The sequence below is a fragment of the Megascapheus bottae genome, chromosome 15 (assembly GCF_031878675.1).
Source record: "Megascapheus bottae isolate mThoBot1 chromosome 15, mThoBot2.hap1, whole genome shotgun sequence".
Classification (NCBI taxonomy): Eukaryota; Metazoa; Chordata; class Mammalia; order Rodentia; family Geomyidae; genus Megascapheus; species Megascapheus bottae.
The window spans coordinates 9065363-9091683 of record NC_143523.1 but is presented as its reverse complement, the minus strand read 5'-3'; the positions used below and the strand labels follow the sequence as shown (position 1 = coordinate 9091683).

The following is a 26321-nucleotide window of genomic DNA, read 5'->3' as shown; positions in this document are numbered from 1 at the left end:
TGTAATGTGTTAGAGGTAGACACCCATATGTGGAAGATTTTGTTTTGTTTTGCCAGTCCTGGGGCTTGAACTCAGGATATGGACACTGTCCTTGAGCTTTCTCAAGGTTAGCACTCTTTTATCACTTGAGCCACAACATCACTGCTGGCTTTTTCTCTTTATGTGCTACTGAGAAATCAAACCCAGTGCTTCATGAATGCTAGGCAAGTACTCTACCACTAGGCCATGATTTCGGCCAGTTCAAGACTTTTAATTTGGGCATATATACTTCAAAAGTATATATACATCCATTTCCTTATCTGTATGTTTGTCAAGTTTAATCATTACTCATAGTTAATACCAACCATCAACTTAAACCATGATAAGTTTCCATATTTGTAGACTCCAAACTGATGAGATTTTAACTCAATTATTCCACAGAAGACACATTTTAGGATACAAATTTCTATTCTTCTGCATGCAGTCCATTTAATGGACTTTAACATAGAAATAAACCACACTTTCATGGCAAGCTGAAAAGTACATGTGTGTAATAAACGACAATAAGAAAAAACCACTTATCATATACTCTAGTCTTTATTGATGACTTACTTCAACTGTGGTTTACAGCTTTGGCTTTAATTGGCCAGTCATCTTAGCCTCTCACTGCCAGCAGACATAAAAATCAAGTGGAAATGGTGTGGGGGGAAATACTAGTAGAAAGATGATTTCAGCAAAGAAGATGACAGGCAAAAACACATTATTAAAATAAATTTCAAAGTAGCTAAGAAATCTCTGCTGTTGTTTTTAGTGAACATGGGAGAAAGGCAACGATTCTCAGGTGTAAACTGGATCAAGATAGCACTGACTTCAATTTGTATCATAAAACAGTCTGAATCTGTGTTAGTCCTATTTCCTAAATACGTTTCATGAGGGCAAGTACCTTTGTATTTTATAACTTTTATTATGAAATAAATGAAATTAAATGATTGTGAAGTCTTGTTCTTGCCCAAATTCAGATGGACTCTTCAATCACATTTAGTATGACAATTTAACTAGTATGGATAATTTTGTTAAATAATAGAATATAACTTAGAAAAATATAGCTACACTCAGCTGTTATTTCAGTAAGCCATTTAATGTACTGACAAAGCAAAAAAAAAAAGCAAACTGAGAATTCAACAGGCTCTTCTAATCAGTTATCAATAAAAGTCTTTATAGCCCAAATTTCACAAATATTCATGAAAAATTTAACTCAGGGGCACAGTACACCCTTTTTTAGATCCTCTCATTAAAGTATGAAATAACCTTTCCAAAAACACATCTCTAAAGACAGTATGAACAAAATAAGAGTATACTTAATAGGAGAGTGTAACACATAACTTTGTGGCTAAAACCAAGGTACCATATGAATTTTGGCTCAAAGAACCTTGTGAGTTTTTATGTTGAGTACATTTTGGCTATATTTCTAAGTGGGTGAAAAAGGAAAATAATACTAAGACTATCGTGGTCACCAATATATAAAACCATTATTCATCTTGATTTAAATATAAGACTTCAAAGACTTAAAACAGATCATTGGTGGTGCCAGTTGCATCTTACCACTTACTGTAAACACTATTTTCTGGTTTTGGAGTCCTGGACAACATTTTGAATACATTTCCAAAACACTTGCATACCCCCTAACGGTCACAATTTAAATACATAGGATTTTATCTATTGTACATTCCTGTATAGAAATTTGAGGCAGATTTGATCCACACAGACTTAAAAATACCTTGGAAGCAAACCTCAATCTCTGCATCTTCCCAATTGATTCATTTAAAAACTACACACATACAACTCAAGCCTGCGGTCAGGCCTGTCATCCACGCACACTCCTCACAAGGAAAAAAACTGAAAGTAAGTCACAACTTTGTGTACTATTTAAACTGATATCCAATTATAAATTGGTACATCAAACTGTCTAAATAAGATGTTTTAGCAATCTGTTTAAAAAAATCCTGGGGCAAAATATATCTAATTTTTAAAAACACCCCAATATTTTTAAAAAACATTTGTGCTATACAACTGATAGGAACCTTGAAATTGTTTCACAAGGTTTTAATCAAGGTATTTACATACCAAATAATGTAAAGCAAAACAAAAAAAAGGCCCCCCCACAAACCCCTAATTTCCAATGACATTTTAGAATGTACTAATGCATCAAAGACTTGTATGAAATTAAAATTTAAGGCTTTTTCTGTGTAGTTTGTGTTATTTTAATTTACATAGCCAACCTCAAAAATGTCAGTCTTAAACATTCTTATCAATCCACTGCATTGAATGCAGTGGAATGTGTTAAGTGTTACTTGAAATTACATTGTGGCTACTTCTATGTTGAAGCATGCTGTTTAAACACTGTAGTTATTCAATATTTACAATGGATAGCATTTAAACTTCATGTAAAAGCACAAGTATGACTGTCTTTGTATTAATACAAATACCATACTTGGAATTTCCCCACCCCCAATGAAATGTAATATACTACAGTTTTAATAATCAACACTTTCTGAAGTTTAAAAAATATGTCTTAATATGGACCATCAACATTTGCTCAAGAAACTTAGACAACGCTGCTCCTTATTTAGGGTGCAAAATTTCAGTCTGTCTGGCTTCGGTTTCTTTAGGCATAGAGAAAGTAAATAATTCCTCCAGAGCGATTCCAAAATCATGCATTTCTTCTGAATATCACTTTTTTTCCTGCTGACTTCAAATGTGGTCCACATCAGGGGAGGGGAGGGGAGGATCAGGATTCAGGATGAACTTATGTAATTCCCAGTTTTTCACGATTCTCCCTTTTTTGCTCTTTTAAAAACACAGTGAATTAAAATACTGAACAGCAAGATAAAAATGGAATAGTATCTAAGAATCAAAATGTATTACCCATTTCTCCTATTATATCAAAATTTGAAGTCAGAATTGTCTTTATTGACTTTATTTTAGTTTTTGTACACAAAGAAAAATCATGTTCATATCCATCATGAACAAAAACTTAAAAAGGCAGAACTAGAAGACATGTGTCCTTCACCAAAGCAAAGCTGTGCTAAAGGTTCCAAACATTTCAATTTTTAAAATAAATATTTTCATTTTCCGATGTCTACTTTCATGTCTTCAGAGTGTCACAGGAAATCGAAGCCTATCATGAATTACAATTTTGTTTATAGAGTCCCAGCTCACTGTGTTTGGTAACTTGCCATGCCATATCCAGCTTGGTTAGGAGGAGGTATTACAGGGGGAGGAGCTTGTCCTTGGGGAGGCTGAGCACCAAATCCACCCATCCAAGCAGCAGACGGTGATTGACTTGAAAGAGAGAAAAAGACAATGTTCAGTAAACACCGTAAGAAAAAAAAATTTAGATGTTTATATTAGACAAGTTGAAATAAACAAATCTATAATAAATTAGTGAAAATATGCCTATCTAAATACATATCTGAATATTGTACAATTCTGATAATAACAATGTAACCACAAGTCTGAAAAGATATGACTTAAAAATAAATCAGCTGGCACAAGTGGCTGGCTCATGCCTGTAATTCCAGCTGCTTAGGAAGCTGAGATCTGAGGATCATAGTTCCAAGCCAGCCTGAGCAGAAAAGTCCTCAAAGACTCTTATTTCCAATTAATGACTACCAAAAATAAATAAAGCTGGAAGTAGAACTGTGGCTCAAGTAGTAGAGTACCTGCCTTGAGCAAAAATGTGCAGGACAGCTGGGCACGTGGCTCATGCCTGTAATCCTAGCTACACTGGAGGCTAAGATTGGAGGACTGAAGGTCAAGGGTCAAAGCTGGCACTAAAGACTATGAGACTCTTATCTTCCACTAGAAAACAGGAAACGTCGGTTGGTTCAAGGGGTAGGGTGGTAGCCTTAAGCTGAAGAGCTCAAGGACAGTGCCCAGACCCAAAGTTCAAGCCCCCAGAGCAGTAACTCCCCCACCCCCCAAAAAAAGATTCAATAAATCTTTTGTTGTTGTTGGGTAATACAGGGGTTACAGTTACTCAACAAATCTGCTACCAATACACATTACATAGGTGATCAACTTGTAAGAAACTGTAACACAAGTTCCTCTTGGAAAGTTTCAGTGAACATAAAAGTCTAAATCTGTACTGGAAAGACACCAGTGGCTTATACCTATAATCCTAGTTACTCAAGAGGTTAAGATCTGAGGATGGTACTCAAGCCAGCCTGGTAGGCTGGCTCATTAACTACCACCCCCACTCCCCCCAAAAAAGAAAATAGCCAGAAAGTAGAATGGTGGAATTAAACTCAGGCAATGAAACCCAAAGACAATAACCATGCCTGAGTTCAAGACTCAGAACTAGCACCTGGCCAAAAAAAACAAAAAACAAAAAAAATACAAGTAGCCAACCTTAGAAACTCTAGTCAAAAGCTCATGCCTATAATCCTAGCTATTCAGAAGGCTGAGATCTGAGGATCAAGGTTCAAAGCCAGCCCTCAACACAAAGCCGAGAGACTCTATCTCCAATTAATCACTAGAAAATGGGAAGTAGGGCTGTGGCTTGAGGGTAGGGCAGTAGCCTTGCCCTAAAGAGCTCAGGGACAGAGCCTAGGCCAGAGTTCAAGCCCCATAACCCACCCCCCGCAAAGAAAGAAATAGAAACTCTAGTCAGATTCTACCAGCTGATTACATAAATATACTACTCTTTCCAACTAGGTTATGAAAATTTTTTAGTATCTTTACGTGCATTTCATTAGATCAGTTTCTATAAATGTTTATAATCCAAGTAACTCCATGTATATTATAAACAGAGCCTCCCTGAGCAGTACTAGTGGCTTACGCCTGTAATCCTAGCTACTCAGGAGGCTGAGATCTGAGGATCACGGTTCAAAGCCAGCCTGGGTACTACAAAGCCTCGAGACTCTATCTCCAATTAATCACCAGAAAAATGGAAGTTGTGCTGTGACTCAAGGGGTAAGGGAGTAGCCTTGAGCTGAAGAGCTCCCAGGCCCAGAGTTCAAGCCCTACAATCCTTTTCATTTCTTTTTTTTTTTTTTTTTTGCCAGTCCTGGGCTTGAGCTCAGGGCCTGAGCACTGTCCTTGGACTTTCTCAAGGCTAGAGCTCTACCACTTGAGCCTCAGCACCACTTCCAGCTTTTTCTATATATGTGGTACCAAGGAATGGAACCCGGGTCTTCGTGCATGCTAGGCAAGCACTTTAACCACTAGGCCAAGTTCCTGGCCCTCCTTTTCATTTGTTATGACAGAACTTATGTCTCTATTCAAACAACTTACTCTACTCCAAATCCTTGTTGATTCCATGGTTGCCCGTATACTCCATAGGGCGGAACTTGCCACCCATTTGCCATATATTGTCCATACTGTTGTGGGTTTCCGTAAACTTGGCTCCACTGGCCCCACTGACTGTAGTCGACCTAGGAAAAAACAAAGTATTGTTTCAGGGAACTAGTAAGAAACACCGTATTTGAAGAAAGAGTGGGAGACAAGGAAGAGAAAAACTAAGTAAGCACCCTTATGTGAATAGGACTCTGTTATTTATCATTGTCTAAGTTTATTGGGGTGGTGACACCTGTGAAAAGAAAGTATTAAGATTCAGTTAATACCGCAAAATAATTTTGAAATAGCATTAATACAAGCAACTGAAAGCAGTTATATTTATATATTTACATATATATATATATATACAAATGTGTATATATATACTTTTTTCTTTACAGTTTCCAAAGCTCTTATGTAGACAGATAAGATGGAAACCTTAAAAAGTGCTAAGAAAAATGCAATTACCTGTTGGAAGTTTTTAGTCATATCAGGAGATTCTTTACCCCAATAGCATTTAACCACATGTCCTTCAATCGTAGTACCATTCACTGAAACAATGGCATGGGCTGCACTTTCATGAGTTGAAAACCTAAAAGAAGAACACACACTGAGGTTTTGTCTTTTTATTAACAACAAAAAAGTAAATAACAAATTCATTAGCAAATTAGCAAATATACCATGGAAGAGTCAAAAAACACAGAAGTACAAAGAACTAATTAAACATAAGAGCAACAGAAGGATTACATGGGAATCACTACCTGACAAATGAATAGCCCTTCTCTGGAAAAACTCTTATTTCCATAATCTGTCCAAATGGTGAGAATGTCTGTCTCATAAGCTGATCTGTAAATGAATCATAAAAATACCTTATGAAATGTATATAATTCATGTAAGAGCAAGGAAGCCCCGCAGAAGATGATCAGGAAACCCAACACTGTACCTGTTAGGCCAGAAGCAATTCCTCCACAGTACACAGTACAGTTTTTTGGACTTGACTGGTTCACTACATCTTCAAATCTCAACTGCTTAGTGTTGTCTACATGCAGAAAATGAAAATGCCACCTGTTTTAGTTTGTAAAACTATCATTTGAAAATGTACCCATTATCTTAAGTGTATAACTGCAACTGTTCTGTACATTACCTTGATAATAAAATTAATCAAAAATTTCTGGTAGAGTAAAACATCCTATATTTTGAGCCAGAGATTGTTTACATAGGCACTTGCCTTGCATGTAGACAGCCCTGGGTTCAATATCAGCACTGCATATGTACAATTATCTTTTATTGATACTTATATACTATTAAGAAATGCTTTTAGCTGGACATTGGTGGCTCATGCCTGGAATTCTAACTACTCAGGAGGCTGAGATCCAAGGACTGCAGTTCAAAGCCAGCTCAGGAAGAAAAGCCTGTTAGACTCTTATCTCCAATTAATCACTAGAAAACCTGGAGTGAAGCTGCAGCTCAAAGTGGTAGAGTGCAGGAACAGTGTTCAGGCCCTGAGTTCAAACCCCACAACTGATGAGAGAGAGTGGGGGAGAGGGGGAAGGGCAAGGGAGAGAAGAAAAAGAGAAAGAAATGCCTTGGTAGGATGAAAAGACATCATTTTAATGCTGTGATTTAATGTAGACAAGCTACAAATAAATGGTTCATAGCTTCAGAGATATTTGTATTAAAAGCCTATTTTCAGCTGGAGAAAAACCAATAATTTCAATATTCTTGCAGGTATGGCTTACTTTCTTGTGTACTTTTAGGTGCAGGTGGTTTACGAGTAGCCCAGTTGGTTCTGATTTGCCGGCCACCCAGCCACTGACCTCCCATGTGCACAATTGCATTTTCTGCATCCTGTGGAAGAAAGAAAAGAAAAACCATTACTAACAAAACAGAGTGCTATAGAAATCCTAGCATGATGAAAGTTAGCATGGCAGGTGCCCAATAAATCTTGTCAGTAAATGAATTCACTTAACCTTCTTTGAAAGTGAATTTGAATGAATTTTAAAAGCTAGGAGTGAATTTAAATACTAGGATAACATTTAAGTTCCAATAAATGAAAATTCAATTCAAATATAACAAAACACACACAAAAAAAACAAAATCACAATGCTAGTTACTAGCCAACATAAACACAAAAATTATAGAACAGTTTTCAAATATCTATGTAATTATTAGTAATAAATTATGAATATGCCATAAGATTAAGAACTTGTTTTAAGACAGACTGATAAATCATGATTTAGAATAGTTTTAAAAGGCTATCAATAAAATCTATTCAGATCAATGTGAACATATAATTCATCTAAACACAGACTATAGTTTTTTGGGCTTTTTTTTGGTCAGTGGTGGGGCTTAACTCTGAGCCTAGGCACTGACCCTGAGCTATCCAGCTCAGGGTCGACCACTTGAGCCACAGTACCACTTCTGGTTTTCTAGCAGTTAATTAGAGATAAAAGTCTCCCCATCTTTCATGCCCAGGCTAGATTTCAACTGCGCTCTTCAGATCTCAGCCTCCTGAGTGGCTAAGATTAGAGGTGTGAGCCACCAGTGCCTAGTCTTTTATCTCACAACTTCAATAAAACATAATTTAAGTTGCTGAAACTAAAAACCAAAGTCCACTTTGTTATTCAATGTTACAGTTCATGCAAATGTTTGGATGTTTTGGAACCTCTTCCTTCAAGAAGTCACACAAGACGGATGCAGTGGGATATGCCTGTAATCCTAGCTATTCAGGAGGCTGAAATCCGAGGATCTTGGTTCCCAGCCAGTCTGGGCACTAAAGAAGGGGAGAATCTTATCTCCAATTAATCTCTAGAAAAGGGGAGGTGGGGCTTTGGCTCAAGGGTAGGGCGGTAGGCTTTGAGCTGAAGAGCCCAGGGACAGCACCCAGACCCAGAGTTCAAGCCCCATGACCCACACACACACACACACACACACACACAAAAGGCATTAAAATCCCAGTTTTAAGTATAAATAATTCCAAAGAAAAATTGAAACTGAAATTTTCATGATGAAGAATGAACAGAACTTGCCTTCCCTTCATCTGTACCTATCCTGGGATTCAATTTTTTGGGGGGGAGCGGACGAGGGTGGTGGTTAATTGGAGATTAGTGTCTCATAGACTGTCCTGCCTGGGCTGGCTTCAAACCACAATCCTCAAATCGCAGCCTCCTGAGTAGCTAGGATTATAGAGCAAGCCACCACACCGGCTGCACAACTGCAGTTTTAATAATCTTCCCTTCCCGCTACTCATTCCCAAATTTATGAATGAATTATATTCTATTAATATACACAAGTAAGTTTGTATTTAACATCCAAGCTCATTCAAGCTTCAGTTACCCTATACTACTAAACAAATTAGGTTTAGAGTTAAAAACTTCAATTGGGCTGAAAGAACGTACCAGTTTGTTATAAAAAGATACAAAACCATAGCCTTTCGATTTTCCAGTTGCCATGTCTTTAACTACCCGAGCATCCCTGTGAAAAGAAGCACAGCTAAATGAGGGAAGTAAGAGTCATGCTCAAAATAAAAACTAAAAGGAACCACACACACTGTATTGTGAGCATTTTTAAAAATAAAATTCCAGTTAGCCCTAATTAACTACTGCCATTCCTGAACTTTCCCTAATGCTTCTTTACCTGTTAGAAAAAAGCAGTAGGACAAAAACATGTAATAAACATGCAACCTAATCAAACAGCCTGAGCTTTCTAAACTAAATGCTCAAATTTGAAGATTAATAGGAACAATAGTTTCCTTTTCTAATATTCTATTTACTAGTGTCCTCTAAGACTTACTGATTCTATAAATTACTGTAACAATGCTAACTACTTTACCATGCAATATCTAAATAGTTAAATGTCTTCTGCCTAGTGATACAAAATATATAAAATATTAAAAAATTGAAAAAGAGGAAAAAATAGGAATTAAAAAGGCATACATGGCCTGTTAACAGATTTCTTTATTTTTCTTGGTCAATTCTCTACCATCATTTTGGAGTTTGGGCAGCTGTAAATTTTGAAAAATTGACATTTTCAGAAATTTAAGAAAGGAGAATAAAAAACTAACAACAATGCTAAGCACACCAGTACGAAACAACAAATTTACACAGAAATTTTAGTGAGTAAGTTAAAATGATTGGAAATATAGAACTCCACTGAATATAGAATGTTAAAATGTAAATACTAAAGTATGTATATATAAATAATGTATAATAAGAATAAATAGAAATGAGAAAAAAAATCTACAACTGAGTTCCAGTGTGCACAGTTCCTTGCAGTTAGCCTTCAAGATCCTGTCCATTCTTATGAGCAATTCTGCAAAATAACCAGAATGCTATTACTTTTAATTGTGACTTGGACTTTAGAAAACTGCAGGTCTCAGGTATAAATAAAGATCGAAAAACAGCAACCTGTATTATTTTATACTAATTTTAAAACATCACTACTTACCACAGTTAGATTAAAAAGCAAAGCAAATATCAAAATAGAAAATTTATAATTAAGTATTTTTTGAAATAAATCTATAGAACAACAAATTATGCAGAGAAAAAATTGTTGTTCTCACTTATAACATATTTCTGTATAGTAGTACTAAAATGATTACTTTAAATCTATAGAAAATATACAAGATAAATTGATTTTAATCAGACAGATTATTGAACTTGTAACCATTTTTAACTTTCCAATATAATCTGATCAAGTTAACAATAAATTCTGTTCAACAAACATTTGTCCCTCACTAGCAAATCAAATGTTACTACAAAATTTTAATTAATCTCAGATTATACGATTCAGACATCTTAAACATCTTAATCCTGTGATAGTACTACTTTTAATTTACAGCTAAAATATCAGAATACATTTGTCATTATTCTAAGCACAATCATAATATATTCAAAGATTTACTTCCCTTCCCCCACTTATAAACATTATTAACTGCTTAACACATAGTTTAAGTCACATTTACTTTTCATTAACCCATTATTCTTTAACGACCAAGTTTTGAAAACATTTGACAAAGAATTAGACTTAAGTTTTATCACCAAAACATTTTTTCATATAACAGTGAATCATTTAAAATTTGTAAACATTATTACACAGGATTATATAAGAACAGAACATTGAAATGACATTAACATTTGCAACAACATCTACTCAAAAAGAAAATAAATCAAAATAGAAAACCAAAACTAAAAGAAAAACACACTAATTAGAGAAAGAAAATTTTAATTCCAATACAAGTTAATCATATACAATACTGCCTATCCACTACTAAGTCTAGTACTGCTGAGGATACTTACGATATTTTACCAAAGGGGGCAAATGCTGATTTGATATCTTCTGTTGTAATTTCTGGACTCAAATCCCCAACAAACACATGGAAGTGATCTGAAATCAAAGCATTTGGTAATCAAATACTTTTTAAAAAAAAAAGAACAGTTATGAAACCGTTTGTAGGTAATATTAAAAGAGTGGGGAAAATCCTAGTGAAACTGGAAATGCTGCCAGGATAATTTCAGAATCTTCCACAGAAAAATGCAGCAGAAGTACTTACTGGAAGTATCTTTTTTCTGGCTACTTGGTGTTGTTGCCCAGTTTACTTTGACCTCCTAAAAATAAAGATTGTATTTAACGTAATTATTAGGCATGTCATTATGAATTATAACACTTACCACTTAATATATCATTTTATCAAGCAGGATTACTTTTGTAACAGCACTAAAACAAAACCATCACTCAGCAGCTGAATGTCTGTTTAAAAACTTGCTAAGGAAAAACACAAACTAATTTAACATGCAAATATATGCACTTATAAGGTGGCACCATCCTACTGTCTTACCTTTCCCAAAATTTTTCTCCCATTCATAGCAGCTAATGCAGCAGCTGCATCTCTGTGTTCATAAAATTCCACAAAGCAATATGGGTCATTGCTTGTATGCTGCAAAACAGAAAATCCAACAGAAGAGTTGACCCTTCTGCTATCGGGTTGCTGAGAAGAAAATCCAGGAAAAAACATTACTGATAGCTAGGAATGTACAAGGTGAGATTGCATAAGTTTATGAAAGCCTAACACTAAAAAAAAAAAGACTTAAAGCCAAAGCTGACTTTGTAGCTTTGTAGAATCATGAGCATGAGTATTAAAATATATAATTCTGGTGAACTATGTTTAATATATAATAGTAACTTACATTAAAACTAAGCAAAACCCTGAACTCAAATTTGAATAAGGACCACTTCTCTTCCACCTTTTTTTTTTTTGGTACTGGGACTTAAACAAGGTATACTCTTGCTTAGCTTTTCTGCTTAAGACTAGCACTTTACCTCTTGAATTACATCTCCACTTTTGATTTTCTGCTGGTTAAGTACAGATAACAGTCTCTTAGATTTGTCTACCTATGCTAGTTTCAGGAGGCTGAGTACTGAGGACTGAAGTTCAAAGCCAGCCCAGGGACAGAAAAGTACCCATTAAGCTCTTGTCTCCAATTAACCACTCAAAAACTGGAAGTGGAGCTGTAGCTCAGTGGTAGAGTGCTAGTCTTGAGCTTAAGAACAGTACCCAGGCCCTGAGTTCAAGCCCCACATCAACCAAAAAAAAAAAAAGGTGGGGGGATATTTTTAAAAATATGCTTCATAGTTGGCAAGTATATATTTATAAAGAAGGTGAAAAAAAAAAGGAATGCCACTAACAACCAAACTACAAATGAATTTTGGTAAAAACTGGGACCTAGGGTTGGGAGCTTGGCCTAGTGGTAGAGTGCATGAAGCCCTGGGTTCAATTTCTCAGTACCACATAAACAGAAAAAATCAGAAGTGGTGCTGTGGCTCAAGTGGTAGAGCACTAACCTTGAGCAAAGGCTCTGAGCTCAAGCCCTGGGACTTGCAAAAAAAATTAAGTTCCTTTTATGAAATCAACATTCACCAGGAGCATTCATCAAAGGAATGATTTAAAAGTAAAAAGCTCAGCTGAGCACTGGTGGGTCACACCTGTAATCCTAACTCAAGAGGCTAAGACCTGAGGATGGTGACTCGAAGCTAGTCTGAGCAGAAACGTCTGACTTTTTTTTTTTTTTTGGGCTTGTCCTAGGGCTTGAACTCGGGGTCTGGGTGCTGTCACTGAGCTTCTTTTGCTCAGGAGTACTGCTTTACCACTTGTGCCACCAGAACCACTTCCAGCCTTTTCTGAGCAGTTTATTGAAGATAAGAGCCCCATGGCCTTTTCTGCCTGGGTTGGAACTTCAATCCTCAGATCTTAGCCTCCTGAGTAGCTAGGACTACAAGGGTGAACCATCAGGCCAGCTGTCTGTGAGATTCTCATCTCCAATTAGCTAAAACAAGAACCAAAGAAGCCAGAGCTGAGACTCAAGTGGTTAAGTTCTAGCCTTGAGCGGGACAGTGCCCAGGCCTTGAGTTCAATCCCTAGGACAAGCGCACATGAGCACGCGCGCACACACACACACACACACACACACACACACACACACACACACACACACACACACACACACGTAAGAAGCTCAAGGGCTTTGGGGCTACTCTGTATTTTATCTTACTCCAACTTTTCCCCTAAGAATCTCTAAGAGAAACACGGATAATTATTGTAAAACATACAAAAGGTCAATGGCAGAGCTACAAAAAGCCCAAGACTTTAGGAAACTAGCCCACCAAACTGATTTCAAATCTATCAAACTAGCAGTAGGATAGATGCCATTTAATGTATGAACTTACATATGCTCATGTGTGCACGTGTATGTATGTGTGCATATGTATGTTTCCCTTATCCATAGGGAATGTTTTGGAGAGTGGGTATCAAACACTGAGCATAGAGCCAAACTCTGTAGATAATTTTAAATCTTAACTAAGCACTTAACTTGTACAGTAGCCAGTACGTATTAAGTCCAACAGTAATAGCATAAATTTTTCCCTTTCATAATTTAATAGGATAGTTGTTTTTTTCACCATGAAACCTTAGCATGTAACAGATTATCTTTCGTATTGAGAATTTTCACCTTTTCACTTAAAGGAACCACTTGGGTGTATCCTAATGGCCAATACTACTCGTGCACCCTGTGGCCATCTTTATCAAGTTAGACATGGTTAACTACAACAGAAGGACTAAGAGGGCAATGTCAGTCAATCAGTCTGCCAGAGGAGTGCTAAGTGACTTATAGGTAGGTAAGCACTACAGCATGAAAACACTTGGCAAAAGAATGATTCATGTCTAAGCTAGGACAACAAAAGATTTATCACACTATTCTCAATTGTGTGGAATTTTCTAGTTTTGAACTGTTTGCTTCTGGAATTTCCTAATTAACATTTTTTTATTAGAGAATTTATTAACATTGATTTTTATATCATATTTTAAATGACAAGTTTAACAAACAAGTGTTCAAGGAGGGAATCTCTATTTACAATCACTGGGACTTAGTATTTAGAACTTAATCCAAATTAGGCTAAGGGTTTGTATGTCATAGAAACATATTAATTTATGAACCTAATTAACATTTTTGAACAGATTGGTTGAAACCAGGTAAGGGAGAACCACAATACGCACATACCCTTAAATATTCGTATCACGTAGAACTATATATTCACATTGCACTGTGTTTCACCTAAGATACCCACTGATTCTTCTTAAGTCAAACATCAATTCAACTATCAGAGAAAAAGATGTAATGTCTTCTTTAAAAATCCAGACATACATATTGTATTATATTACACAGAAAAAGCTAGAAACAGCCGGGTGCCATGGCACACACCTACAATCCTAGCTACTCAGGAGGCTGGGATCTAAGGATCACAGTTCAAAGCTAGTCTGGGCACTAAAGAACAAGAAACTCATCTCCAGTTAACCACTAGAAAACTGGAAGTGGGGCTGGGAGTTTGGCCTAGTGGTAGAGTGCTTGCCTAGCATGCATGAAGATCTGGGTTCAATTCCTCAGTACCACATACATAGAAAAAAGCCAGAAGTGTTGCTGTGGCTCAAGTAGTAGAGCTCTAGCCTTGAGAAAACCCAAGGACAGAGCTCTTACCCTGAGCCCAAGCCCAGGACTGACCAAAAAAAAAAAAAGAAAAGAAAACTGGAAGTGGGGCTGTGGCTCCAGGGGTAGGGTGGTAGCCCTGAGCTGAATAGCTCAAGGACAATGCCCTGACCCAGGGGGGTAGGGTGGCAGCCTTGAGCCGAAGAGCTCAGGAACAGCGCCCAGGCCAGAGTCCAAGCCCCAGGACCAACCAAATAAGAAAAAAAAGGAAAAACTTAGAAGCTATGGAAACATCTAATGTAATAAAATCATAAAACAGGATTTTTACATATCAAAATAAAAGGAAAAATATCTAGACACTATATATTCTATAATAAAATTCATATCCTTTAGAAGGTTCCCATTTAAACCACCAACAGGCAAAACTCCAAAATCCTACTAGGTCCTTACCTTTGTTGAATGACATAAATGTCAAGACAGAAAAATGAGATTTTGTAACAATTTACAAGTTAAATTTTAGGAGCTACAGAATATGAATAAGCTGTGAAGTCATTCATTCATCAGATGTCTGTGTATACACATACATTTAAAAATTAGCAAAACAGGGGCCAGGAGTTTGGCCTAGTGGTAGAGTGCTCGCCTAGTATGCATGAAGACTGGGATTCAATTCCTCTGTACAACATACATAGAAAAAGCTGGAAGTGGTGCTGTGGCTCAAGTGATAAGAGTGCCAGCCTTGAGGAAAAAGCCCAAGGACAGTATTCAGGCCCTAAGTTCAAGCCCCAGGACTGGCAAACAAACAAACGAACAAACAAACAAACAAAATAAATTAGCAGCCGGGAGTTTGGCCTAATAGTAGAGTGCTTGCCTCGCATGCATGAAGACCCAGGTTCGATTCCTCGGTACTATATAGAGAAAAAAGCTGGAAGTGGTGCTGAGGCTCAAGTGGTAGATAGCCTTGAGAAAATCTAAGGACAGTGGTCAGGCCCTGAGCTTAAGCCCAGGACTGGGGGGAAAAAAATAGCAAAACAATTATTACTTTTTCATTGAAATTCTCTAATGATTCGAACACTTTCTCATACATTTTTTCTTTGGCCAGTCCTGGGCTTGAGTTTAGGATGTAAGCACTGTCCTTGGACTTTCTCAAGGCCAGAGCTCTACCACTTGAGCCTGAGCACCACTTCCAGCTTTTTTCTATGTATGTGGTACCGAGGAATCAAACCCAGGTCTTCGTGCATGCTAGGCAAGCATGCTACCACTAGGCCAAACTCCCCCCTCTCATATCCATTCTTAAACCAACTTCTAACAGATTCCAACCCAACAATGCCACTCAAACTACTGATTCCTTTTCTGCTTTTCTTGACTTCCAGGAAGAATTCAAACAGTGGCTCATCCTCCTTTAAACTCTAACATGGGGGCTGGGAGTTAGGCCTAGTGGTAGAGTGCTTGCCTAGCATGCACGAAGGCCAGGGTTCGATTCCTCCGTACCACATACAGAGTAGAAAAAAGCTGGAAGTGGTGGTAAGGCTCAAGTGGTAGAGAAGTGGTCTTGAGGAAGTCCAAGGACAGTGCTCAGGGCCTGAGCTCAAGTCCAGGACTGGCCAAAAAAAAAAAAAGTAAACACTAACAGGAGGCTGGGAGTTTGGCCTAGTAGTAGAGTGCTTGCCTAGCATTCACAAAGACTTGGGTTTGATTCCTCGGTACCATATACATAGAAAAAAGCTGGAAGTGGGGATGTGGCTCAAGTGGTAGAAGTCTAGCTTTGAGAAAGCCCAGGGACAGTGCCTAGGCCCTGAGTTCAAGCCCCATGACTAGCATAAATAAACTATCATGTTCTTGGTTTTGTTTTCTCTCTGGAAGATCTTTCAGAAGGTAATTCTTTCTTCTTAAGTTTAATTCTAACTGGAGTTCTAAACACTAAGCTGTTCTAGGGCAAGGACTCAGGCCTCACTTCTTCTCAGGCATCATTCTAAGTGAGCTTAATTCTCATTTCAAATACCACTACAAGCCTTGGCTTTGGGCCTTGAAGAGTCCGGAACTAGTTTATTCAATAAGCTATGCATAATGTGCATTTTAGGTATCCAGTGTACATCTTAAATTTAACAATGCCAAAACAACTCTTGGTTCTTATCCTTTCCCATCCATCCTTTGCTTGCTTCTCTCAGTCCCCCCATTTTAGTGAATAGCATTATCATCCACACAATTGCAATAAGTCTTTCCTGATTTCTTCCTTTCCCTTATATCCAACAGCCAATGCAGTCATTGATTCTACCTCCAAATTGTACTCCAAATATACCTAGCTCTACTTGTTAACCAAGTCTCTAAAGTATCCACTAGCTCTTACCTGGAGTATTGTAGAAAAGTTAGCTTGTCTCCTGTTTTCACCTCCTATAGTTCTTCTCCACACAAATGTAATTCTTATTTATTTATTTTGGTGGATCTTGGGCCTGGGCACTGTCCCTGAGCTCTTCAGCTCAAGGCTACTGCCCTACCCCTGGAACCAGGCCCCACTTTCCATTTTCTAGTGGTTAATTGGAGGCAAGTCTCATGTTCTTTAGTGCTGGGCTGGTTTTGAACCACGATCCTCATATGTCAGCCTCCTGAATAGCTAGGATTACAGGCATGAGCCACTGTGCCAGCTCAATTTTTTTTTTTTTTGGCCAGGTGTGGAATTTGAACTCAAGGCCTGAGCACTGCCCTTTGTCTTTTCTCAAGGTAGAGCTCTACCACTTTAACCACAGCACCACTTTCAGCTTTTTTCTATATATGTGGTACCGAGGAATCAAACCTGGGTCTTTGTATATGCTATGCAAGCACTCTACCATTAGGCCAAAAACTCCCAGCCCTCAAATATTATTTTTAAAAATGCAAATACCTTGTTCTGTTAATGGTCATCTTAAAGTTTATTATATATTGTCCTAAGATGCTAAGTCACATCTACCTTGCTGGGCCCACTTCTTACCACTTACCCTCTATCACTAAACCAGCAAACCACCTTGGGTTTTTGGCTCCATAAACATAATAAGCTCAGAACTCAAGGCCTTTGTATTGTCTCCCACCACGGCCAGTCCTTTTTTGGCCTAGATGACACTCTCTTTTTTATTCATGCCTTACCTTCCCTAACTACTTAAGCCTATCTTAGCATCAATCCTTCAATCCTCATCTTCAAACAATTCTATCTATAGCTCTTACCCCTACGTGTTTGGGGACGCTATTTGTCTAGTTCTTTATTATATCCTCTTAGCCTTGAATATAATCTCGTGGTATAAATTCTTGATCAATGAAAGATCCATGAATAAATAGCCAAAGTTAAGAATAAAAAGGTGACAGGAGCCCAGGCGCACGCCTGTAATCCCAACTACTCAGGAGGCAGAGATCTGAGGATCAAGTTCAAAGCCAGCCAGGGAACAAAAGAAACTAAGACTCTTATCTCCAATTAACCTCCATAAAATGGTAAGTGGGGCTTGTGTCAAGAGCTGAAGAGCTCAGAGACAGACAGCACCCAGGCTGAGTTCAAGTTCCATGACCCACCAAAAAAAAAAAAAAAAAGGATAATAAACATATACCAGACAGAATGAGGACTGTCATTAGTTAGGAAAGATCAAAAAGTCAGAAGATTACAGGTTTTCCCATTTCAGGATAAAACATGAACATGGCTTTTAGCACCTTCCAAACACTCTTGCCTCATTTCCTAGCATCTCTTGTCACTAATCCCATTTCAAACGCCAACCATGCTAACTGTGGTTCTCTAACAGAAAACAGACTTCTTTTCCCTGTTACCCTCTTATGCGTTCCTGCCCAGTCCACCTAGAATCCCTTCTTCCCTAAATTCCTTTCTAGCAAGTTTCTATCATTATCCTTTTAGGTTTCAGCTTCTGTACTGGTTCCTACAAGAAGCTTCCCAGACTTAAGACCACCTGCCTCCAAATGTCATAACATGCTACATCCTAACTGCCTGTTAACTTCTAGGTCTCTCAACTGATAAGGCCTAGAAACTGCCTCATTACTGCTGTATCCCTAACACTTACCGTAGTATCAGATACACAGTAGTCAAAAATTGCGTTGATGAATAAATAGAATTGATAAATGAGTCACTGGATACTACACTGCAGTTTTGAGAAAGTGTTTAAAAAGTACCTTATCTTTGAAAAAAGGGACAAAATCATATAACAAGCTAAATGCCTAGCTACGTCAAGTTCCTCAGTACTCACTAAAGATGCACAAGATGTATGCTACTTCACTTTGGCCTAATTTTTTTTTTTACATGTATACCAAGTCCTAAACTTTAAAAATGTATAGAGGTATTAATACTCTTACGATTTGTATGACATACCATTATGCTTTCACCATTCCTAAAGGAGCTATTTACCAAGAATCACCTGAAGATAACAGTATCATGAAAATGACCAGATAAAAACATCAGCAGGGAAGCTTGCTTTGCCTTGACAAATAAAACTTGTTTATCAGCCAAACTGAAATGAGTAAGTCAACACAACACTCTCCTTAACAGAATAGCTTGAGGCATAAAATAAAGTTGAAAATGATAATTAACTCAAATATCTCAAAATGATAAAAACATCATGCTAACAGACAGCACTGGTAACTGGGAAGATCTTACCTCTGTTATCATTTTACAGCTTTTACAGGGTCCAATCTGACTGAACAACTGAAGTATAAGGACTTCCGTTACATCCCTGGAGAGGTTACCTACGTATCTAAACAAGAAAAAAAATATTATCAGCAACTTTTCTTAGCCATGCCTTTAATAATATCTTTTAATTCATTATCTTCTATTTCATCTTAATAAAATTCCTCCAAGTATAAAGTTAATCCTATGACGGTAAGATTAACCCTTATTTGAGAAAGCAAAACTTGTTTTTACACCATTAAAATATTTCAAAAGGCATTTTAAACAAACCAGTATAACCTTGATATCCCAAAGGTATATTATCTCATACCCCATATAGCATATTTTTATCTTACTTTAGTGTTTAAAAATTCAAATAAGTCTTATTTTAAAATAATTTATAACACAGAAATTTGACAAATTCTGGTTCACTAAAATACCTGTTCACAAAAGGATTAGACACTAAATATTAGTGGGCTTGTCCTAGGACTCCCAACTAAAGCAATTACATAAGCAAGGAACAGAATCAAAGTTGTAACAAAACACACAGAAGGTGGTGGGTGGGTTTTATTTTATTTTGGCCTAAATAATACCATTAGCAATGACATGCCTTTATTACTTTTTTTTAAGGAGAACAGAGCAAAATCATAAAATTTCAGCCGGGCATGGTGGCACACTCCTGTAATCCTAGCTATTCAGGAGGTTGAGAGCTGAGGATTGAAGTTCAAAGCCACCCAGGGCACTAAAGTCCATGAGCCTCTTATCTCCAATTAACCACCAGAAAACTGGAAGCAGTGCTGTGGCTCAAGCAAGGTGTAGGGTAGTAGCCTTGAGCTGAAGAGCTCAGAGACAATGTCCAGGCCCAGAGTTCGAGTCCCGTGACTGACAAAAAAAATAAAATAAAAATTTAAAAACTTCTTAGTAAAAAATATATATATATAACTTTATGTAGATTTTTTAATAAAAGGATTTCTTTAGGAATTTAAGAGAAAACAGACAATTTCAAATATATTTCTATGGGTATTTAAATAAAACTAGGATTTTTTTCCTTGTAATTACAAATGTGTGTGTGCGCGTGTGTGCACGTGTATGTTATAAGAAGTTTCAAGAAATAAAAATTACTATGTCACTGTCAAGAGTTGACCCCTTTGGTTTATATTATACCATGGTCTTAACTTTTCTCAATAAACTGGGAAACTTTTAAGCTATTGTATTTAACAATAATTCCTTAAACTTGTTATCTGTCATGAACACCTGATAAACCAAACAGTACTTGTAAAATTTAACACAATTTCTTCTGGAAAGTAAAAGGACCTAAGTATTATTTTTCTGACTATAATAAATAACATCTGGAAACAGAGACAAAAAAAAAAAGCCTTGCAACATAGTTGCCACATTAGATACATTAAATGTTTAAAGATGGAGCATGCTGAAAGAGAAAGACTGAAAAAGCTAAGATTAAGCTAAAAACCAAAAAGACAATTTAAATAGTAGGAGGTAAGGATGAGTAACAATTTTCCAGTTTAGTTAGAAATTTCATTGTAACGGTTATTAATAACCTTAGGATACATGTTCTAAACTTGAAATACAAGTCCAATGTTATTAAAAGATAAGATTAAACTAGCTGACAAACTGGTTTAGGTATTACCATCTTTTCCTTACATTTAAGTTGAGCTAGCCTATACATAAGTCAGTGAAAGTTATATAGGATTATGAACTATCCATAGCCAACAACTTGCCTCTTTTTAACTTGTAGGTTTGTGTGCCTGTATCCATACAATAATTTGTTTTGTTCAAGGAAAATGAACAGATGATCTTGATATCCTAAATATTGTGCTGATCCAACCTAAAATTAAGCTAATAATTAGCTCAGAGAAAAGGACAATGGATAAGATTTTCACATGCTGAAAGCTAGCTAGTAACAAAACTGAAGTAGAATTACGTTAGTGAAAGACAGTTTACATGATTTTCACTCCTTCTTAAACATTCATCTGTTCAAGAAAAACTGCATGGGCATTAAAATCTAGGTTCCACAAAAGAAGAGGCCGCTATTTAATAGGACTTGCATTTAAAGTCAACTTATTTCCAATCAGTTAAAAATTCTGAAGAATTTCTAGGGGCCTTCACATATATTGTTAATCTGTATTTCTAACACTAGTGTCAGATAAAAACGTTTAGAATGCCATGCTATACTTAAGGCCTTCCACAACATGTAGAACATCTTAGTTTACTGGGATATAAAGAATACAATCAACTATATAATTTCACCCAAATTTCAGATTGTCCTTTCTTGATTTTTTTTCTTTTCCTTTGTCAAGTCCTGGGGCTTAAACTCTGGACCTAGGCACTGTCCTTGAGCATTTGTGCTCCAAGCTAACACTCTACCACTTGAGCCACAGCTCAACTTCTGGGCACATCTGGGCTGGCTTCTAACTGCAATCCTCAGATCTCAGCTTCCTCAGTAGCTAGGATTACATAGATGAGCCATTGGCACCCAGCTAGACTGCCCTTTCTTTTACCCGTAGATCTGTAATTCATGTATTTAAATCAATACTGTCTGGTTTATCAAAATAGCTTTTCCCTTTTGCAAGTGAGTGTTCAATTTCTTTCTGATGTGGTTATGAAGTAGTCAACATATTCTAAAATCCCATGATTTTAAATATATAATTTCTACCTGAAGAACATACACAAAATAACAGAAAACATCATATGACTTGAGTTTTTATATTGAAAGGTCAATTAAAAAGAGAAAACACATAGAAAACTCCAAAATGATTTTTAACTAAAGGGAAAAAAAACAGAGGCATACCTTACAGTCTATTTGTCTTCTAAGAACAGGAACTGTAGAAATTGAAGCATTAAAAACTGAAAATGATACCTTTATCCCTAGCATCAGGGTTAAAATCCAATTTGCAACTAGAAACTTGGCAGTTTCACAGTAGGCAGAAGTTCACATTGCTAAACTACTTCCTATGTCCAACTGGGCAGAATTTTTAAGAACATCATGCCTTGCAGAAAACTAATGACAGCTTTTGCACATTGAATGTGCTCTCACTCTAAAAAGGGTAGCCCTATGAAGGTTGAAATTACTGCACTTTTACACAAAACACTATGGCTAAATTTCCACAAACCTAACATTTTTGCTTTTGTTCTTGACAAGTTCTTAGACAAGAGATTTTGCAATAATATTCCTTAATAAAGTTCTAAAGAATTGTTCGATTTTCCAGTGTTTGATTTTAGGAAGGAGGTATGGTGAGGGAGAAATGCAAGTAATAGAACTAAACTGACCATCTATAAGGAATATTGACACACACATTTCAAAGAAAGAGAATGACTGAATTGCATGTGAGACTTGATTATAGCCACAATATAACCAAATCCATAGTATAGCTAGTCAACATTATAGTGAGATTTTTTCCATTATTTTATTCTGCTTTGTTCTTACATGTTCAGATTATACTCTAAATAATTGGTTTATTTCTTCCTTTTGATTAGCCTTAAAGTATGACAATGCATAGCATGGTCATTATTACCCAGGAATCCCAATTTCTACTGATTTTGGTGCATAAAAAGGATGAAAAAAAAAAAAACTTCAACAGAACACTGGTCTAATTAGTGCCATACCGTAGATTCAGATATACCATGGATCAAATCACTGCACTACAAAGACACATACAACACAAGCCTGAAACATGTGTCCTGCAAGGCTGGTCCACTTTCGACACCAGCGTGATCTCATTTGTTTGGTCTTTAGGTCACAAGTTGCCCACTACATGAAATACATTATACCCCCAAACAAATGTCAAGTGCGAATGGATAACATCAGAAAACAGACCTTACAGCAACTGTATAACAAATAGAACTTTAGTCTCAATATAAAAGCAATTCTATACCACTTTAAATACCATCAAATAAATTAGTAATACTATAGATAATGAATATTTAAAGACCTACCTAGGCTATAAACACCATATTGTTTTCTGAAGATAGAACCATATGTCTTAGCTTGTGTGTGTCTGCGGGAAAAAAACCTCACTAGTAACACACAGGCATTTTACAGAAACAGGTTAAGATAAGCTTTAAGAGTACATTCTTTTAAAGCATACTATCCACTTGAAAACCTAATCCATAGATCACAATGCAAAGTACAGGCTCTCTATGAACAAAACAAAATCTCAAATAATGTTCAAAGTTTGGATCTTAAAAAGCCATTTGAGAAGAAACATGTAAAATTTATACCTTTAAAAACCACTATGCATTATTTTCATTAAAATCTCAATTGTGAAATATTCACTTTTATCTCAAACTTTTATATTAAAGAGTTTTAAAAACTATATAAAAGTCAACAAACTTTATCAGATATGACAATGTCTGCCTGTAATTTAAATCACTCAGGATTTTTTTTTTTTAAAGACTTAGTGAAAGTATAATCATTGTTAAATAGTTACTGAGTACCTCTATGGTCCAGGCAGTGAACTAAGTGCCGGAGGGTTAAAACCTAGGAAGATGTAGCAGTCTTTGTCTAAAAAAAAAACAAGCAAACAAACAAACAAAAAACCCTTTCCCATGGACAACAGTGTGAGAAGACAGTTCCAGAAAGAAAAATGGAAGACAGAATAGTAAACATATACTGACATACAAGAATAACAGCTTATGATGTTTATTTACTCATCTACATATGCTTTATATTTTTAGACAATGGTAAACACAAACAACTCAAGTGTTTCAGAGAAAAGAGGCCGAAGAGAGATATAATAAAATAAATAACAATGAATTAGCTCATTAACCTACTGAAGAAGATCTCAGAGATGAAGACAAGCAGGATGTAAAGAGAGTTATAGGAAAAGATACTAAAAAAGCATATTACTTAGCACGACAAAACCAGTAATTCCTCTTCAAAGGAACAAATAGATACAGTTAATGAGACATGTGCCAGGAGAATTTACCAATTATTCAGTAGCTATTATGATGCAATGATGACACCTCGGACACTTTAGATAGAATGTAATTGTTTCCTTAAATACATGCTAGCTAGGCCCTAAGTCTAGCTTTTCCCAGATACTTCCAACAAAGTACGCATTAGGAGCAGAATGTCAAGTTTTGGCCAAAAAGATTTCGAAAGGCAAAATTTAAATTTGTCTCCATTCTCTCTTTCCTGGGAAGAGAAGGCAGAAAAGAAAGGCAACATGAAAGTTCATAGATGTACTTTTTGGCCTCGAACTCCCCAAACAGGATGGCAAATACTTTTAAGATGTTGGCAAAAAAAAAAAAAAAAGAAAAGAAGAGCACAAGTCTGAAAAAAAAAATCAAAATCAAGTACTGAATATAGAGATCTATCTTCCTTACTAAGCACACTGCCTGAGAGAATTAAATCTTTGAGGAGCTAGTCAAACTCCCTGAGTGCCCATCCACCTTTAATCCCCAAAAAGTACTTTCCCCATCAAATAACCTAGCCAAGTGAACTCTGATCTTATCAATACTGGCAGAGGCAAAAGAAAAACCCTGCACTTCTACAGATAGAAGTAGTGGGCCTCCTGGCGCTGGGGAAAGCCAAAGGCGTGTGAAGACGTAAAAACTCTTTGAGAAAGTACTCTGGCTTCTAAAAAGGATGGGGTGGGGGGGGAGAGAAAAGTGTCACCCTATTTAGAAAAGAAAAAAGGAGCACTCGCGTGCTGACTCATCACTCTTCATTAGGAAACTGGACTTAGACGGTCGGGAGGTGACATTCATTCATTGAGCTCAAGCTTCAGGTAAAAACGCCACAGCAAGACTGCGGAAGAACTCCCCCAGAGACACACAGCAAATAGCGGATGGAGACAGCGCTTATCCACCTCCGAGGGCCTCGACGCACACACACATCGAGAAGCGGCAACACCGACAGAGCGGGAGGAGTCTAACAACTGGTTGTCAGTTTGGCCGTCGTGAGCGCTCAAAGTAAACTCCGAGAGCCAGGGAGGGAGACGGGCTGCGGCGGCCCGGCCCGGGGGCCTCCCTTGGGCTCTTCAAAAGTAGCGGGCGGGCGCTGGGCGCTGGGCGTGCGTCTCTGACAGCGGGGGCGGGGGCACGTGGGGGCAGAGCGAGGCCGAAGGGGCTCCGGCGGCGGCGGCGGCGCGGAGTCCCGCCTTCTCCGGACGAGAACCGGAGCCGGAGCGGAGCACCGGGAGGGCGGGCGGCAGCGCCAACTCCTCCGGGTCCGCGGGAGCTGCAGAGGGGGTCCCAGCCCCAGGCAGGCCCGGTCCCCGAGGCGGGGGGGCCCCACGGCCACAGGGGAGCAGGAGCTCTCCGAGCCTGACAGCTTCAGCCGTGCAGAGACCCAGCCTGGGAAGGGGGCGCCAAGGAGGGTGCGAGAGAAAGGGGTCGAGCCAAGCCCCGGACCCCAGGAAGTGACTGCGCTGGGGCGGAGGGAAGGCTTCTTCCTTTCCCAAAGGAAAAGGGGACGAAGGAGGAATGCTCTCTGCGTCCGCGCCACCGCGGCCGAGGAGCCGCCGAGAGTCCCGGCTCGGCCCCGGTCTCCAGCTCCCTCCCCTCCGCGTCCCGCGGTGCCCGGGCCTCTCGGCGCCTGGCACCCCCGGTTTCGGGTACTCACAGAGTCCGGGGCTGTCCGTCGTCTTCCATCATGGTGGGTGCGACGGAGCGATCCCGGGACAAGGGGGAGGGCAGGGCTGGGGAGGGGAGGGGGCGGGGAGGAAGGGGAGGGGGGCTCCGGGCGCCGGCTGGGGACAGAGGAGAAGGTACCGAACCCTGCTCTCCGGCTCTCTCCCCCCAGCCCGCTCCGGACACTGCGCTCCAACCAGGAGGAGCTGGAGGAGGAGGAGGAGGATGAACAAAATGGCCGCCGCCACCAGCCAGGCAGGAAACGGGGCAGGGCGCAGGCGCGGCCCTCCAGGTCACCGCTCAGGCCAGCGGCGACGGCCTGGCTGGGGAGAGCAGAGGGGGCAGAGAGTCGGGCCGCGGGGAGAACCCTGCGCCGGGTCGCGACGGGCCACGTCGTCCCTGTGGGCCTGCTGACCGGCCTAGGCCCAGCCAGCTCCAGAAGTGGTCCGACAGAAAGAGAGCCGCCGCGCAGCAAAGTCCCTGGGAACTGTGGTCCAGAGAAGGAGCGAGGGAAGCACTTCTTCTCCAGGGGCCTTCTGGGAACTGTAGTCCGAAGAAGGGTCTTCTGGGTATTGTAGTCTTATGAGAGAATGCGAGGCGAACAGGAAGTTGGCGTGTCGGGAAGGAGGGAGGGAAGAATAAAAGCGACGTTAACAAGTCGGCGCGCAAAGTGGAGAAGGCGCTCTCCGGGAAGTAAACTACAAGTCCCAGAGTTCCTCGCGCCCGGGGCTGTCTCAGGATCGCTTCAGGCATCCTGAAGCTCTTCTGTTGGCGCACCGTGTGCTTCTGCTCCGCCTCCGTCCAGACGG

General features: G+C 38.6%; 1 protein-coding gene across 8 annotated transcripts; it reads right to left on the bottom strand.

Moving 5' to 3' along the window:
* Positions 1–2940: 2940 nt before the first annotated feature.
* Tial1 (TIA1 cytotoxic granule associated RNA binding protein like 1) lies at positions 2941–26321 on the bottom strand. Of its 8 annotated transcripts, none has more exons than XM_090345751.1 (15): positions 25505–26321; positions 22873–22934; positions 21728–21759; positions 20658–20764; positions 18910–19006; positions 11153–11302; positions 10868–10922; positions 10614–10701; positions 8715–8790; positions 7056–7164; positions 6260–6355; positions 6078–6162; positions 5785–5908; positions 5275–5414; positions 2941–3321 (listed from the first exon to the last, which is right to left on the bottom strand). In XM_090345751.1, exons 1-15 carry the CDS (start codon positions 25534–25536, stop codon positions 3195–3197), a joined length of 1380 nt encoding a protein of 459 aa, XP_090201877.1. In that variant the 5' UTR covers positions 25537–26321; the 3' UTR covers positions 2941–3194. The 8 variants fall into 8 exon arrangements, with proteins under 8 accessions (XP_090201877.1, XP_090201878.1, XP_090201879.1 ...); XM_090345752.1 differs by having other exon boundaries at positions 11153–11251; positions 25505–26320; XM_090345753.1 differs by lacking the exon at positions 11153–11302 and having other exon boundaries at positions 25505–26320.

What these genes read in the sequence shown, in the direction of transcription:
- Tial1 (XM_090345751.1), bottom strand. Translation starts at nt 25,536, where the DNA reads ATGATGGAAGACGACGGACAGCCCCGGACTCT. An exon ending in AACCTACAAGTTAAAAAGAG is followed by an intron (nt 19,007 to 20,657) that starts GCAAGTTGTTGG and finishes TTTCTTGTTTAG; the next exon opens with ATACGTAGGTAACCTCTCCA. An exon ending in AAGGGCTATTCATTTGTCAG is followed by an intron (nt 5,909 to 6,077) that starts GTAGTGATTCCC and finishes TTCTTCTTTTAG; the next exon opens with GTTTTCAACTCATGAAAGTG.